General features: G+C 51.3%; 4 protein-coding genes across 4 annotated transcripts; 2 read left to right on the forward strand and 2 right to left on the reverse strand.

The window, feature by feature from the left end:
* Positions 1-270: 270 nt before the first annotated feature.
* On the forward strand, positions 271-1,435 carry PHYSODRAFT_314826 (hypothetical protein; the record flags this gene model as incomplete). The annotated part of the gene is made up of 2 exons (XM_009528251.1): positions 271-1,203; positions 1,394-1,435. The coding sequence occupies 2 exons, from the start codon at positions 271-273 to the stop codon at positions 1,433-1,435; spliced, it is 975 nt and encodes a 324-aa protein (XP_009526546.1).
* Positions 1,436-3,619: 2,184 nt separating this feature from the next.
* Positions 3,620-4,905, reverse strand: PHYSODRAFT_502739 (hypothetical protein; the record flags this gene model as incomplete). Its single annotated transcript, XM_009528252.1, has 2 exons — positions 3,620-4,606; positions 4,678-4,905. The coding sequence occupies 2 exons, from the start codon at positions 4,903-4,905 to the stop codon at positions 3,620-3,622; spliced, it is 1,215 nt and encodes a 404-aa protein (XP_009526547.1).
* A 2,475-nt stretch (positions 4,906-7,380) lies between these two features.
* PHYSODRAFT_331458 (hypothetical protein) lies at positions 7,381-8,205 on the forward strand (the record flags this gene model as incomplete). Its single annotated transcript, XM_009528253.1, has 3 exons — positions 7,381-7,407; positions 7,627-7,773; positions 7,846-8,205. The coding sequence occupies 3 exons, from the start codon at positions 7,381-7,383 to the stop codon at positions 8,203-8,205; spliced, it is 534 nt and encodes a 177-aa protein (XP_009526548.1).
* A 3,785-nt stretch (positions 8,206-11,990) lies between these two features.
* Positions 11,991-12,558, reverse strand: PHYSODRAFT_331459 (hypothetical protein; the record flags this gene model as incomplete). Its single annotated transcript, XM_009528254.1, has 4 exons — positions 11,991-12,095; positions 12,143-12,172; positions 12,265-12,393; positions 12,454-12,558. 4 exons carry the CDS (start codon positions 12,556-12,558, stop codon positions 11,991-11,993), a joined length of 369 nt encoding a protein of 122 aa, XP_009526549.1.
* Between the last annotated feature and the right edge of the window lie 2,749 nt (positions 12,559-15,307).

Consider the following 15,307-nt stretch of genomic DNA (forward strand, 5'->3'; position numbering starts at 1 on the left):
GATTTGCTGCTTCTGCTCAACGCACTTGACTCAACCAGTCAAACATCATCAACAAACAGTATAGCAAGTTCAGACTTCACCGTCACCAGCGAGGATTGAAAGGGATTTGTTGATAGCGATCGGAGTCGTGTATACGCTGAAGAGCCACCCAAATTTACATGACAAGTCGAACAGGGAGTCGCCATGGAGCGCGATGAATCAATCCCGGTTCTGTCGACCAAGCGGCCGAACAATGAACAGCTCAGCTCTGCCACGGCTCTCGCAGGTACCATGTCGAAGAACCGCAAGCAGAAGCCGGCGAGTGCCTATCAGTATTACCAGAAACTAGTTCAGGATTTTGATTCACTTGAGCGGGAAATGGAGAGTCACCAAGAGGAACAAAGCGAGCTGGAGGCACAACTAGAGCGTGCCCAGGCTAAAGCCCGAGCGTTGCAAGCTGAGGACCAGCAATTCCAGCGAGTTCAATGGGAGCGGGAGCGTGATCGGCAGCTGGAAATGTTTGTTCAGCAGCGCGCCACACTCGACACTCTACGTTCCCAAACGGAGGCCTTAGAAGCACAAGAGCTACGTCTTCAAGCTGAGATGGAGGTACTTCACGAGAAACAACAAGAAACCAGCGAGACTGAAGCTCGCTGCATCCGCCGCCTTGTTCATGAACGGACAACACTACTCGAAGACGAGCTGGCTAAAGGGAAGCTGGATCTGGACTATATCACCCAAGTTGTCACCTCTGCACGCCGCCAAGAGCTCAAGCAGGAGGCTCAGCGAGAAACGGATCACAACGCCATGTCCTCCGTTAAGAACCTCGTGCAGAATGTTCAGGACCGCAGACGGCGCGACTTCGAAGTGGCAGAAGCTAATTTCCAAGCCCGAATGCGCTCGTTCCAACTGGAGAAGGAGGCTTTAGCTAAGAAAGCCAAGGAACTGCGGGTGACCAAGCAGCGAGCGATCCAGATTTTATCGCAAAATCAACAACAAGTGATTAAAGGATTTTTCGATGCACCTGCAGTGATTCATCAGCGCGAAGAGAAAGCGCGGGCAGCACCAACTCTAGATTTTGGCGAGATCTTGCAGTCTCTCAATCAGAGCGGCGCGCAAGTGGAACAGATCCAAACCATTGACTCCGAAAGGAACTCGGGTCGTCGTGAGCTTGCAGACGCTTTACAGGACGCACGCATGACGCTGGAACAGGGGAGCCAACGCGTTGAAGCAATCAAGAAGAGCTTGTTAGACCGGAAGAACGAAGCTCAAAAGCTGGGTATCGCAGTACGGGCCAACACAAGCGGGTACGATGGTATGTGGGGCGTTGAGTCGTACGCTCCTCGGCAGTACGAAATGGTTTACTTTATACGCGGACTCGTGTTTGCGTGTATGGATGCTGCTATAACTGAAGTCACTACTCAACCCGCGAAAGAGCTTCTTGAATTTGAGGTAAGGCGTTGGAGTGATACACACTTCAGTGTCGAACGGGATCGTGATCGCGAAAGAATTGTGCGATTCGCAAGAGAAGCGCTTGATAATTTGATGGACGAGGTGGTCACTGAGATTGCTGCGGACATTCGCCTGGAGTTTGAATCTAGTTCTCATTGTGTTCGGAGTGTTGTCACGAACGCACTGAAGGCCGTTTTGTTTCCGACTCCTGCACACAACCTTGCCTCACCACAAGCCAAGAAAGCGATCGCTAAATCTCAAGCCACGGTTCCTGCTTCAACTAGACCACCCACACTACGATCATCGTTGTTTGGATCCTCATTCGAACATCTTCGGGACCTCCGAAATTGGCGGAAGGGGTCAAACTCGACCATGGTCCTGCATCAAACCTCTCTACCGATTTCACAGCAACCTCCAGCAACGGTAGTAACTCCATCCCCAGTGGCGACGAAGAGCCCTGCGAAGAAAACATTTGGCATTTTCAGCTCATCAAAAGGAGCTGAGGCTACTTTATCGAAAGAAGGAGTCCCCCCTCGGACCCAAAGCTTCACCCCCGCATCTATAGAAGTTATCCCGTTTCTTTCAGTTGATGGTCCTAAATCCCCACTATCGTCTGCTACCGTTGCCATGGATTTTTGGGAAAACAAGCCGCTCGTACATTCGCGAACAATTATGGTACCGTCGTCGTTGGGCTATTCAACGTGCTTGCACGTATCCGGAAAAGGTGATCTGCTCATCTGCGGTACAACCGAAGGTGGGCTAATAATCTGGGATCTGCTGCCTGATCCCCCAACGATACTGCGTATCTGGTCGCCTCCAAAGGCCGAACGCTCGCGAATTACTCGAGTTGTACTCAGTGCTGATTCTCAAGTGATGCTGGCATTCTTCCGGCGTCGAGCCGGCTGTGTTTTTGCTATCAACCCGTCGGTTCGGGTCAGCAACTCGGCTCCACCAGCAAAATCCATGCAAGCCATGCACTCTGAAAATTGTTTCCCTGCTGAAGCTACAAAGTTCAAGCCAATTACTCTAGAACTTTTAGTGCAGCTTTCGGCGACCGATGCTCTTGCTGAACTGCCATTTCCCTCTGATCTACGCGAGCGTGCTCCAAATGCAGTTGCGAAGGACCCCGCCACTGGCTGGCCAGCCGCAGAATTGAGTTGTGGGTCTTTTTTTGCCTCGGCTTCACTAACTGGGATCACAGCGTGCAGTACCAGCATACTATGCGGAGCTTCCACGGGAGACTTGTTGAAATTTAACTTGCAACCGCAACGAGTAACAACGGGATTACGATTGCGCGCCATTCAAGCGAAATTTGACTCACCAGGCCCGGACGCCGATGAGGCTCTCGATACGAAGACCATTCGGCGGGAGCTTTTCCGGGGGCACCGACGAGTTATACTTTTTGCGTCTTCCATTAGTCGAAAGGACGAGGAATCGAAAGCACTCGAGATTCTGAGTGTGGACCAGGATGGCATATTGTGCGTGTGGAAGTACACCGCTAAAGAATTTACCGGATTTGGGTGGTTCAAGCCCACTTTGAAGCTGCGATTGAAACTTTCAGGTTCGGAAACCACCCCTTCCGTTCCTACATCGTCAGCACCTAGTGCTTCAAAACAGCCTCCATCTAAGCAAGGGGATTCGCAAGGCGAGGTGCTGCAAGTTGGCTTGACGCCAGACGATGCCCGACTTGTGTTCATGGTATTCTACGGCGATTCAACGAAGAAAGAAGTCACAGGAACGCTTCGCTTTTCACAACTTCTCACTGCATCCTTGAAACTGGATCCAGTACAATTCGAGGTGGGCTTCACTGCGGGCGACGGAGCGCCTCGATTCGCAGTTACCACAAACTTTCTGTTCTTGTTGGCTAATAACTGCGTGCGCGTATATACCCTGCGCACAGGCAAGGAGGCACGCGAGCCTATTGCACTCTCTGCTTCTGCTAAGCAGCAGGCTGCCTTCAGCGCTATCAGTTGTAGCAGTTCAAGGCCCAGCTTGTCCGACAAACTTGGATCTCAAACCAAATCAGCAAGTAGACGAAGCGCAGGTTCTACTACGATCACTGTGGCTGTGTCTAGTGACCAGCACCCTCGTCTCCTTGTATACTCGTTCACTACTCCACAAAATTATGAGATGAAACTTAAATTCAAACGTGAACGATGAGCCAACACTTTGCTTTATTGTGTTCCACTCACGGAGACCACGCACTCAACTGGTACTTGTCTAGGAGCTCCGGCGTCTGCGCATATTTTGTCTGAAAGGGACTGCCCGTAAGCAGTCGAACGCAGTCATCTACATCTAGTGGAGTGGCGTCACCGCTTAAGTCGTTGAACAGAAAGAAGGTCGTGTTGGCCGGCAACGATAAGCGCAGGCCACGTGAAAAAACTTGCCCAAGCTTGCTCTTCACACTCTTCAGTGCTTCTGGTGACTCCGTTATCACGTTGACTGCGAGGATACCGTGTGGGGCAAGTAGGCGCTTTGCCATTTGCAAGAAGGCCGACTCCAGCATCGCAAGCGGGGGTGCTCGCACCCCACCGCAGCTCGCTCCAGCCTCAACATCCAGCAGTACCATGTCGAGCAGACCATCCCTCTCTTGCTTCGCGAGAAAATCTTCACCCATTTCTTCGTGAATCACAAGTCTCGGGTCACGTTGCTGGGCTGCCCCAACGCCGAAGAAGCGTCTTGCAATCGCGTTTACCTGACTACTTGGCTCGACGGCATCGATCTGGCCAAGCCCGTTCGATGGATAATGCTCCAGAAGAAACAGAGGCAACGCACATGCTCCTGCACCCAATACGGACACTCGCAACGGTAGATCGCGCTGGGGCAACCACGCAAGGGGCATGCACAGAGCTCTGTGGACATCAAGAGCCAACGTGCTGCGATCGAATTCTGGCTCGGCGTCGGAGTTTTTTTCAGGCATCTTGGTAAGAGCGACTTCGCTCTGTGTCAAGTGCAAGCGATCATTGAACACAAAGCTCCGCGTGGGCTTCGATGTACCTTCAAAGGAACTATCCAGAACAGTAACCTCATCATCACTGAAGACAATCCGCCTCGAAAACTTTTCGAAGAACTCAGCCTTGTACTGCGCGACAAACTCCGGCTCAACCTCCTCCCGCAAGTCACACAGCATTTGCTGCAGTTCGTCGTAGGTGTAGTTCTCGCCTGATCGGTGAATCTAGCATCCAATCCACAACAGTTATCAGCTCCATATCTTCCCACCACGATTTTCCAATAGTGCAAACCTACATCGTGCAGAATCGTCTCCGGTATGACGTCGTCAAAGGAATAGGCTGGGATTGTCTCGCCCTCTTCCTTTTCCTTCCCTTCCTCCGAAATGTGGATGCCTTCACAGTCTGCTGCCGCAAGCTGCCAGTCATAGTCGGACACGAGATGCTGCGGCCACCACGGAAACGTTCGACACTGCGTCGGCCTCGCTGCATCAAACGCCCACAAATCACAGACGAGGGCGAGCATTAGTGTCAAGTTTGGCTGTCATTTGAGGGGGAATATAAATGAGACCTTGGTAGACAGAACACTTGGACCCTCGTAAGAAAATACACTGGCGATCGTCAGGGGTTTGCTTGAGCACCAAATGTGTCTCCTTTTGTCCACCAATGTCCTCCTCGACTCGACGCGTGTAGCTTCGCTTGAACTCGACCACAGACAAATCTGTGGCTGCGGCCAGCTCCTGCAGCTCGCGCTCGTTCACGCGCACGCGGCCGCCACTGCCTGTGCAGCACTTGCCACAGCCCGTGCAGCGGAAACTGAGCCGCACTTCCTCACGACTCGCTGACCAGCTCTGCAGACCACGCGCACGCAGCGTCGGCGGCGCCAACTTGGGCCATCGGTGCATATTTTGTTTTCAAAATGTTTGGTTTCCGATGCTCAATTTTTTGTTAGCAGCCAAATTTAGGTGATGCAATGTTAAAATTCGGTTTATTATTTATGACAATAGGAAAGAGTCTGTACTGTACTACACCTTTGCCACCTCAAACCGACCAAAGTTCAACACAAAGTGAACAGCACTGAAATTTTCTATTTTCATTTCAAAAATAGAATTAGAAATAGAAACTCAAAACTTTGACTTTGAATGCTGTACACACCAAAGTGGTCAAGTTCCGTACACCATCGGCTCACCGCGCTTCGCAGCGGCGACTGCCCGGGCGCAGTGAAGCGCCATCTTGTTCACAAGGCGTAGGTCCATGCAGTTCATGCAAACCTCCGCAGCTTGCTCCAGCAGCTGCATGCGCAGCTCGGTCGTGGTCAGGGTGCACTGAGCATGTCGTCGTGACTAAGCGCGAGGTAGCGCTTGATCGCAGCTTTCAGCACGCTGAAGCAGCCTGTAATAGAATCGCACAAGCCAAGCGTTTGTATGAGCCCATAGAGTAGCAATAGAAGGGGAAAACGCACCTTCAATCGGGTTGCACATAGGAGCGTACGGCGCAAGTCGGAGGAGCCCAAGGTCGTCAAGCTCGCGCACCAGCTCCTCGGTCTGGCTGTGGGCCGGGGCATTGTCAAGTACAATGACAACCGGCTTGCCAGCAAAGTGCTGCTGGTAGGTGGGGTGCGCCTTGGCAGCGTCATAGACAGCGTCGACGAACGCAGCGTTCTCCTCCATCTTGATGCTCCCGCACTGGGTCTCGTAGTGCAGCAGACCGACCTCGGTAGAGACCGCGCACTGTATTTGCAGGTTCTTGCCCTTGCTGGGCGGCAGCTTCACGATGGCGCGCTTGCCCTTGAGCGCACGGCCCTGCGTGCGTCTGCAGTATAGGTTGTAGTTTGTTTCATCGTAGTACACAATGAACGCACCTTCAGCACTGTACCTATGCAAGTCAAGGGCGAACTGCTTGTGCTTCTGAACATTGACTTCATTATTGCAAGTTGCAGGCTCGACTCGCACCTACATTCGTATCATAGTGTTATATCGATACATAGGTTCCGTAATGCTAGCATACCAACAACACCATCGACATACCTGCTTGACTGTGTACAGTTGGCCCGTGAGCTTCTGCCTGATCAAGGACGTGCTCAAATCCACGCCAAAATCGACCCACACCATCGTATTCAGCTGCTCCAGTGTGAGCAAGCAGTTGGCCTCTACGTAGTCGACCAGCGCTGCCTCAATCTCTGGAGTGCACTTGATATTGGCGGCTCGAGAGCCACCGCGCTGCTTCACCTCCGGACTCCCGCTCACGACGATGCGGCGAGCAGTACTCCGGGGGATGCCATTGTGCTTGGCGACAAGCTCCCAGTCTTCTCCCTGCTGGTGAGCGTCTAAGACGCGCGCGCGAGCCGCGAGGCTGTGCTTCGGCTCCTTAGGCATGAGCCAGTCGAGGTGAAGTGCAAAGAGACAGCTCTCTGAGTGCTGGTGGGCGCGAATTCTACTCTCCAGTCGTTCTGAATTGCTGGTGGGCGCGCGCGGGTCTCCTCATCCAGTCGTAGTCCGTTTGAACTTTAAAAATTCCACTTTGACGTGAAACCTAAAAATAAAAAATGACATTTGAATTTCCATCGTTATATTTTGCCAAATTGAATTGCACTAAGACCACCTTGAAGTGGCAAATGTGTAGTCGTTGTCTGTACTACGACAACGACTAGGGCTCAGCGCACCGCTACGCAGGCGCTTCGCCATGGTTATTAGGGACTTAGACAATGGTAGGGCGCCCCCGTTCCGCTCGCGGAGCTCGCTGCACTACTCGCAGCGTGGGGCCGAGTAATTGATACAGTCCGGCCCTGCGGGCCCTGAAGTTCGTACTCATGAGATAAAACGTATTTTTGTCCAATGAAAATTTTGTGGATTGTGGGCGTGACGAACAGGGAAACTGCTATAAGAAAGGGTGAATATCCACGAGGAACGCGACATTGTCAGCTGAGATTTGTCCGGGTGGGTTTGATAAGATCCGCGGGTGGGTGGGTTTAGGTTTTGTTTTTTTAGGACCCGATGACGTCATGGCTCGTTGCTGGGAACGGGGCCAGGTGAGACCGTCCTCGATACTGTTTCCTTAATGAAATCCTGTCAAATACTCTAAACCGTGGTTTGCCGTGGCTCGCTCCCCACTTATCGCGCAAATTGGCAGGCTAACACTCCCTCTAACCCTATGCAATAGCGTGTTTAGTCCTAGAGACAGAGATAACAGGCAAACGGTTGAGTTCATAGGCTCAGTTTTCAACTTGAACACTTTCCATCACCATAAGCCGCGGAAGGATCCGGTCTGGAATGACGTAGTCGTGGCGGACGATGTCGTCTCGTGTAAGAAGTGCGAGCGTATCATCCACCTGCTGGGAGAGACGCATGTCGAACGCGTCCGCGACCACTTCAAGCGCAAGGGCTCCAAGCGACCTGTAACGAAGCCGATTACAGCTTGCCTTCCACCGGCCCTAAGCCCTGCGAAGCTGACGGCTTTCCAACGACAGTTTGCGCTGTGGTTCTATTCCACGGGTATGACATTCAACAAGGTCAATCACGCAACGCTGGTGAAGGCGATGGCTATCCTTAACCCTGGCGCCGTCCTCCCCACCCCCCGCGAGCTTGCGACCACTTTGCTGTGCGGATCGTGCGGCGAGTTGAAGCTGGTCATGGTGCACCGTGTGGCAGGAAAGAAGTGCGACAAGAGCGTTGTCGACTACATGTTGATATGCGAGGACGAAACCTACTTCCTGGGCTCCGTTGAAGGAGTGGCTGGGCTTGGTTGCGCTCCGGGTCGAATTCCTGAGCTTCTGGCTGACCTCTTCTTCTGGCTGCACGACACGCTGCGGGTCGTGTTGGCGTTCTAAGCGTCTTTCGCGCCGATGCTGGTTGCGTAGGCCCCGCCGTATGGCCGCAACCAGGCCCGGAAACTGGCGGGCGAAGCAGATGGGGGTCCCTATGTGACGTCTGAGGGATGCGGCATGTCGAAAGGGGATCAGGCACCGGGGGCAGGTGAACACCATTTAGGAAATGAAGTATGTAGGCTGTCTGGAAGGTGTGCCGAGATCAGTCCTCGATTTTTAGGAGCCCTTAAATAGTCCTCTGTGCTCATTCTATTTAAAAACCCGCAATTTTGATGAAACGGGCGGGCGGGTGTTTTGCAAAACCCCAAAAAACCTTCATCCCAATTTTCGAACCCTGGATATTGTGCGTCGCATCTGCAGGAAGTCGGCGTGGAGGAAGTGATCCTGCAAACGCGGCACCGCTTAGGTGTAACGGCAGCAGAGGGCGAAGCTTCTAAGCTTTACTGACCATAGGCGCACCTGCACTATTGCCCCGCACTGGTCTGACATGATGAGCGTCCTGCAATTATTATATATAAGATTTAAACTGGTCTGACATAATGAACGTCCTACAATTACTACACTGCAGGACGCTCATATGTCAGACCAGTTCAAGTCTTACGTCAAGGAAGTCTTGTCCGGTCACCGCAAAAGCCACGTGTACACTCTTGAAATCGACAGCATGTTGAAGGGCATGCGGTGCATGCGCCAATGGGTTAGACACTAGAAGAGCTTTGTCGACCCTACCAAATGTGCGTGCACCAACCGTATTCAGGGTGCTTAGGAAGCTAAAATCAAAGCACGCGTCAAGAGCGAACGAGGTATGTTGAAGACTAAGGTACTTAGTTTTCCTAGACGAATGTCTCTGGCATACGTAGTTCTTTGACCAAAGTAAGAGAACTACGTCGAGTTAGTACTTCCACGGGCTGGTGGTCTGCATCAGCCTTTGTAGGTCATGGCTACACAATTTAACTGACAACTATGTTTTTTTTGTTGGTTAAGTACCTTTTCCAGATTGACGTACAGGTTCGGAGTTGTACTACAGGTGTGCCGTGGCCACGCACCCTCCAGGACAAACAAGGGGCAAGGACGCAAGGTACTCTTTCCTGACGTCCCTGTCATTGTCGCTTGTATACAAGACACGGGGTCAGATGAAAACGTAAGTTTATTTTACTGGTATTCTGGATAGACATCATTCTAGTGTATTTTGTTTGTAGTGTAGGCTCTCACGATACGAGACATCCTGGAGCACATATGGCAGATCGAGCCCGTCTGGGTCACGAGGTATCATGGAACACATGTGGCAGATCGAGCCCGTGTGGACCCACGCAAGTGGGTACGCCAGCAACATACATGCTTAGGGAACACATAGCTAGTGGCGAGGAAGGCAGGCGTCGCAGCACTGCAGTCTCCGTCGCCACAAGAAACCCACGCGCAACGTCGCTTGAAGGCAGGCACCAGGTTTATGCGAAACTGCCTGGCGCCGGGAAGCTAGCACACAACCTGCACAAGATTACAACGTACATATATAGGATTACCAAAACATTAAAAAAGCACTGGCATTGAGTATAGGTAAGCCCAGCTTCTAGAACGCTACTAGTGGAAGGCCTAAGGCTTGTAGCCAACCCAAAGACTTACAGAGATCAATCTCACTTTGTACTTATCCGCGAACAACCAAGCAACGCCAACTTCTCAACGTACTTTCGGTATGACAGACCCCATTTGGTAGCACTTGTTGGTCCCCTCGCAACAGTGATTTGCTCAACCTTGGAGAAGTCTTCGGACACCGGCTGGGGATTCGCTTCTGACTGCGCTTCCCCAACCTCGTAGAGGGCTTCGGGCACCGGTAGACATAGATGATTGGCCATGATTCAAACCCACCCGACATTTGTCAGGGAAACGTCAGTATAGGTACGAGGCACCATTTGTAGCGGCGCACTCGATCCAGTCCGGCTTTAGGGTTCAGCGGTTAGGGGCGGTGCAGTCCGCTCTGAGTTGCATGTTTGCTTGGATGTCGGGTCATAATGGTCGTTGCATTGAAAACGCTGTTTCCGTCGTTTTTTTAGAGGCTGAGAGTAATCTATGCCGCTGACACCGACAGCGGCATAGATTACTCTCAGCCTCTAAAAAAACGGTCGCGCACCGACTTCTACCGTCTAATCCGGCACGCAGTGCGGACGATCGACCGACTTCTGTGCCATCTTGCCGAGGTCAAGTCACTCGACAGGGAAAAGCGAAAGACGGTCATCCCTGATCTCTGTCACGCCCAGCGTAAACTCGGCAATACAACAGGTCTCGTCAACCTCGGTGCAGCCAGAGTGCTAGACCCTCGTACCACCCGTCAGCAACTCGAGCACGACAATCGTCTACATGACAGCAAGATGGCTCGACGCAAGCGTAGTCTAGCTACTGTGAAAGAGCTGATTAACTTGTCTAACAAGCAGCAAACACGTTTTAGCGACGTTTGCTTTCGACAATTTATTGTAGTGTGTGAAAATGAATACCTTTGCGGCTATAACGTTTTAGAAGGGATTAGCTCTGTTACTAATTAGGCTTTGGGTCAAGGCCTCCGCGTGGGAAACGAAGACGAACAAGATGGCGGAAGTCTAAGCAAGGAGTGCTGTAGCTGCTACGCCCCGAAGTTACGCGCCCAAACACGAACTTCACCTCTCTCTAATTCACTTCACAGCTCACTCTACGCAAAGCCATCCTGGCAAAACTTCCCGCCCGGGCTCGCAACACATTGGTGGCTCCGGCCAGCAAATCTGGAGCCACATCGTCATTGTTTCTTGCCCAGCACTTCTGACCGACTGAGAAAGCAAGTCAGGGCGATGCGAAGGCCCGGGTTTGCTTGCTCGAGGCCAGAGACGCTATTGTCGCGTGACCGCTACCCTAGAGGGTCAGCAAGTCACACCGAACATGCATATAGGCAAAAAGAAAAGAAACCCGAAACATTGAACATGCATTTAGTAGGAACGACATGAAAACAACGCAAAGAGATGAGGGTAGGCGCACAGGTACGGAATACAAACAGAAATACGCAAATGTCGTCTAGGAGCAAAGCTAGCCATGGATGTTAGGCTAGCGATAAGGATTCATTTTCAAATATACCAAGAACCTCGCACATCGACACCAACAACCGAGATTACACTTCTTCACTGACCAACACTCGCTTCAACTTCAACGACCCACACTCTCGAGCCAAGGGCTTCTGGCCTACAGTGTGTAGACCCTCGTGTGTCGTTCAGAACGACCTGTCTGCACATCTTGTTGGGGTTTTGAAGGAGCTATGGAACGCTCTTGAAGTCGGCATCCACCATGAATTATTGTAGGAAAGTAGTATTTGGCCGGACACCCTATCCCTATGACAAGCTTGCTACCTCGTTGTAGCCAATCAGCTATTTTTTCCCTATCATTTGAGGCTCAGCGACCTATTTTCATCCAATCGTCGATCATTAGGGTTAGGTTTATTGTGTTCAAACTTATTTCTGGAATCGCCCGGAATTTCCTTGTTCGCGCAAATAAGTAACCATACAAAACTAAAGATGTTTGTCGTTCTAACTCGATAAATTTAATACCGGCCGGTTGTAGCCACTTCCAGACTTGACCAAGACGGAGAGAGGTGATTGTCGTGGTCTCGACACCTTAGCTGGAAGGTCAAGGACGGCTTTAACGACCCAACAAGCGCAGAACGCTGTCGGCCGTCAAGTACATGGAATGTAGAATAGTAGTTCGGTCCAGTAAATTTTATGAAAGATTATGTAGCAATGCTGGTAGATAAGCAATCAAAGGCATGATGTCTACTGGTACTACACTGCACCCTCAGCACCTTGGCCGTCCTGCTGCTGCGCGCTCGAGCTGAAGTACCGCCCCAGGTCTTTGGTCTTGCTCACGCGCTCGACGAGCTTCGCCGACTCCATAAGAGCCCACGTTCTCGCTGGTCACCTTCTCCGTCGTATACGTCGACCGAGTCGCCATCGGCAGTCGTCGTCTTGGAGGGAGCGACACTCACTACCGAACCGTGGTGCCGGCGGAGAAGCTGTTCGCCTTGCCGCTGTCGCTGGAATCCTCCTATGACGTTACATTGATCTCCTCCACCGTCTCCTCCGTCGTCTTAATAACCTCGGAGACCAACTCTACGCCTCCTCCGTCGTCTCGATCGAGCCGGTCGTCACCTTGATTGTAGTATCCCTCGCCGTCTCCGCGTCTCCGCTACCACGGTGCGCCAGCTCCGTCGTGGCAGCGCCAGCCACATGTGCGCGCGACACCCACCTCAGCCACGGTCGACATCTCCGTCGTCTCGAGCGTCTCGGCGATCTTAGCTGTCTTTTTTCCGTCTGCACTGCCTCCTTCTAATCGCGCAGCCTCTGTCATCATGCTGCGCGGGCCTGCTCATCTCCAGTTTCATCACCTGTCTAGACGTCCTGCTGCTCCTTCTCACCTTCCTGCACTGCATCCAGGAACCCCGCAGTCAAAGTCTCGCCCGCCACGCTCTCCCCCACAGTGCCTGTAGTGTAGCTACACTGCGCGACACAATTTTTCGGACACTCACATTTCTGTCCATATCTCAGCTTCTAGAAAGCGTTACAGCTCGCTATTTAGATATGTTGTATTTATCCGATCAATCTATAGCTGGCATGTGACGCGGAGCTAGATTTTGGAGCGCATAGATAGGTTAGTATACAACTGACACGATTTCGAGCCGCGACAGAGTTTCGGACAATTTTTATCTTGATTAAAGTATGCAATTCAGTGATGACTACATTAAATCAGCTAACCTCCGACAATCATTCTAATACATACTTTAATCAAGATAAAAATTGTCCGAAACTCTGTCGCGTCGAAATCGTGTCAGTTGTATACTAACCTATCTATGCGCTCCAAAATCTAGCTCCGCGTCACATGCCAGCTATAGATTGATCGGATAAGTACAACATATCTAAATAGCGAGCTGTAACGCTTTCTAGAAGCTGAGATATGGACAGAAATGTGAGTGTCCGAAAAATTGTGTCGCGCAGTGTAGTCCTCGCGCTGCTCGCACGTCCGCGTCTGCTGATCCCACGCCGCTCACTCTCACCTCAGCTGGCGATGAACGCGTTCTTGTAGCTCCACCCCGTCGCCAGTGCGTACAACACCACTGTAGCGGGGCTGCCGTAGCTTTAGCGTCAGAGGAAGACGTAACAGACTCACAGAGTCTCAGCTTAAGATCGCCCGTTCTAATACCAGAACGTACGAGTCCGTACACCTTACGGACTCCAAGAGTCAACCCTTAACTCATAACTGTGTAAATCTCAAACTGAATGTATTTCTCTTTGGTGCGGCCATGCCGCCTATGGTGTAAATGTATCCGGTTCACTATCTAGCATAGTGCACCCAGGTCATATGCATAATCAGTGGCTCCGAAGCCATGTACTGATTCTCCACCTGATTTAGGTTAGACAGTGTGTACCCACTTAGTAACCCTTCGGGTAACTCTCGTGTAACCCTGTTACAACCACAGCTGGGCGCTCTGGCAACCTTTGATCTACTTCCGGCCGGCCTAGAGAGCTTATCTTTGCCGCGTACGCCGACCGGGACGCCGCCGAGCACAGCGCGGCGGAGAGAGGCCAGTCGTCTTCAATATTGATGGTGTGGGCGCGATTGGGTGCGCGTCGTAAGTGTTGACGAAGACGTAGCCGCCACTTATCAGCGCACCGTGCCACCGTCGATCATGTCCACGAGTTAGGAGATGCCGCACGCGCTAGGCTCCGACAGCGCTGGCCCACCGCTCCTTCCACTAGCTGTACACGACACATCCTCCGCTTGCTCGGCTGCCGACTGTCCGTCGTGTCACCGCTGCGAGCTTGTCCGAGCATCCCCTCTAAAGAATGAGAGAAATATATCATTACGTAAGTGGAAATATCACACTTTCTGCTGCCGTCCGGAATAAATACGTGGACGCTGATTGGCGCGAGTAATTTTATATGTCGCCAGTGTGTCTCTATTGCAGATTTGACATGTTTCCGGATTCCGGTCCGGAATCTGGCAATTACTGCACCAGTCTGACGACCCTTTTCTCACAAGTCGACAAATCACATACATTGGCTCATCCGTTTGCTTTATCACAATTCACGTAAAACAGCTAGGTAGCAACAGTCGCTTGATGACGACGATTATTAAATTAGCAGCGTATCATGCAAATCATGTTACCACTTTGCATCTTTGTCAGACGAAGACCAGCTCGAGAGGCAGCCGGCGCTGCCGCCACGTCAGGCTCACGAGCAGGTCTTCGAACGTGTCAGCGGCTTTGCATGCTTGTGGCATAGCTCCTCGATGGATCCGCGCTCTGAGGTAGATGATCATCTTGTTCTACAACACAGCGCACTGCAGCGGCTTCCGTTGAACTTCAGCTCGTCGCCTGATGACTTGCCAACCTTAAGGTTTTTCATTACACTTGCAATATTGAAACGAACAGTATTCCCAGAGCAAAGTGGCCGCCACATCATTAAGCGTCCCGATTTGGCAGGGCATGCTTTGCAATATCTCGGTTTGTATGCCATATCGAGAGCTACCGTTTAGATGTATTTTATTATGATCCTACCCCATTGTATTAGGGTTAACAACCCGGGTTTTAAAGCTCCCGATAGGGTTCGCATATAAATTGTGGCACCGCCGACACTGAAGGGCATGTATATGTTAGAGGTTATCCTATATACTGATCTCATGACAACGACTCTTACTTTGTGAGCTGGTTGGATATTCCCGATCAACTTAAGCCATTGCGTTTTTCTTTTCAAAATGTTTGGTTTCCTATGCAGATTTTCGATTGGAAAATTATTGCTAGTACTGTCAATTTAGCGATACAACGTGAAAATCATTTATTTCTTATAACACCAGGAAACATATTACGTTTATCGGGGGCGCTCAGATGTGGAAGCGACAGTAGTGGGTGTGTCGGTTAGGAACATGATTTTAAGGATAATGTGCCGAACCGCTCTGTCTTCCGGCGCATCCTCGAGCCTAGAAACACGTTTTTTCTCGGGAATACACAATTTCTAACACAGGTATTGCTGCCCATTTCATTCGTTTAAAGCCCGATAAGCATTATTGGATGATTCCATTGGATAAATTTTAATCAAAATGACGT

The sequence above is a fragment of the Phytophthora sojae genome, assembly GCF_000149755.1.
Source record: "Phytophthora sojae unplaced genomic scaffold PHYSOscaffold_4, whole genome shotgun sequence".
Classification (NCBI taxonomy): domain Eukaryota; phylum Oomycota; class Peronosporomycetes; order Peronosporales; family Peronosporaceae; genus Phytophthora; species Phytophthora sojae.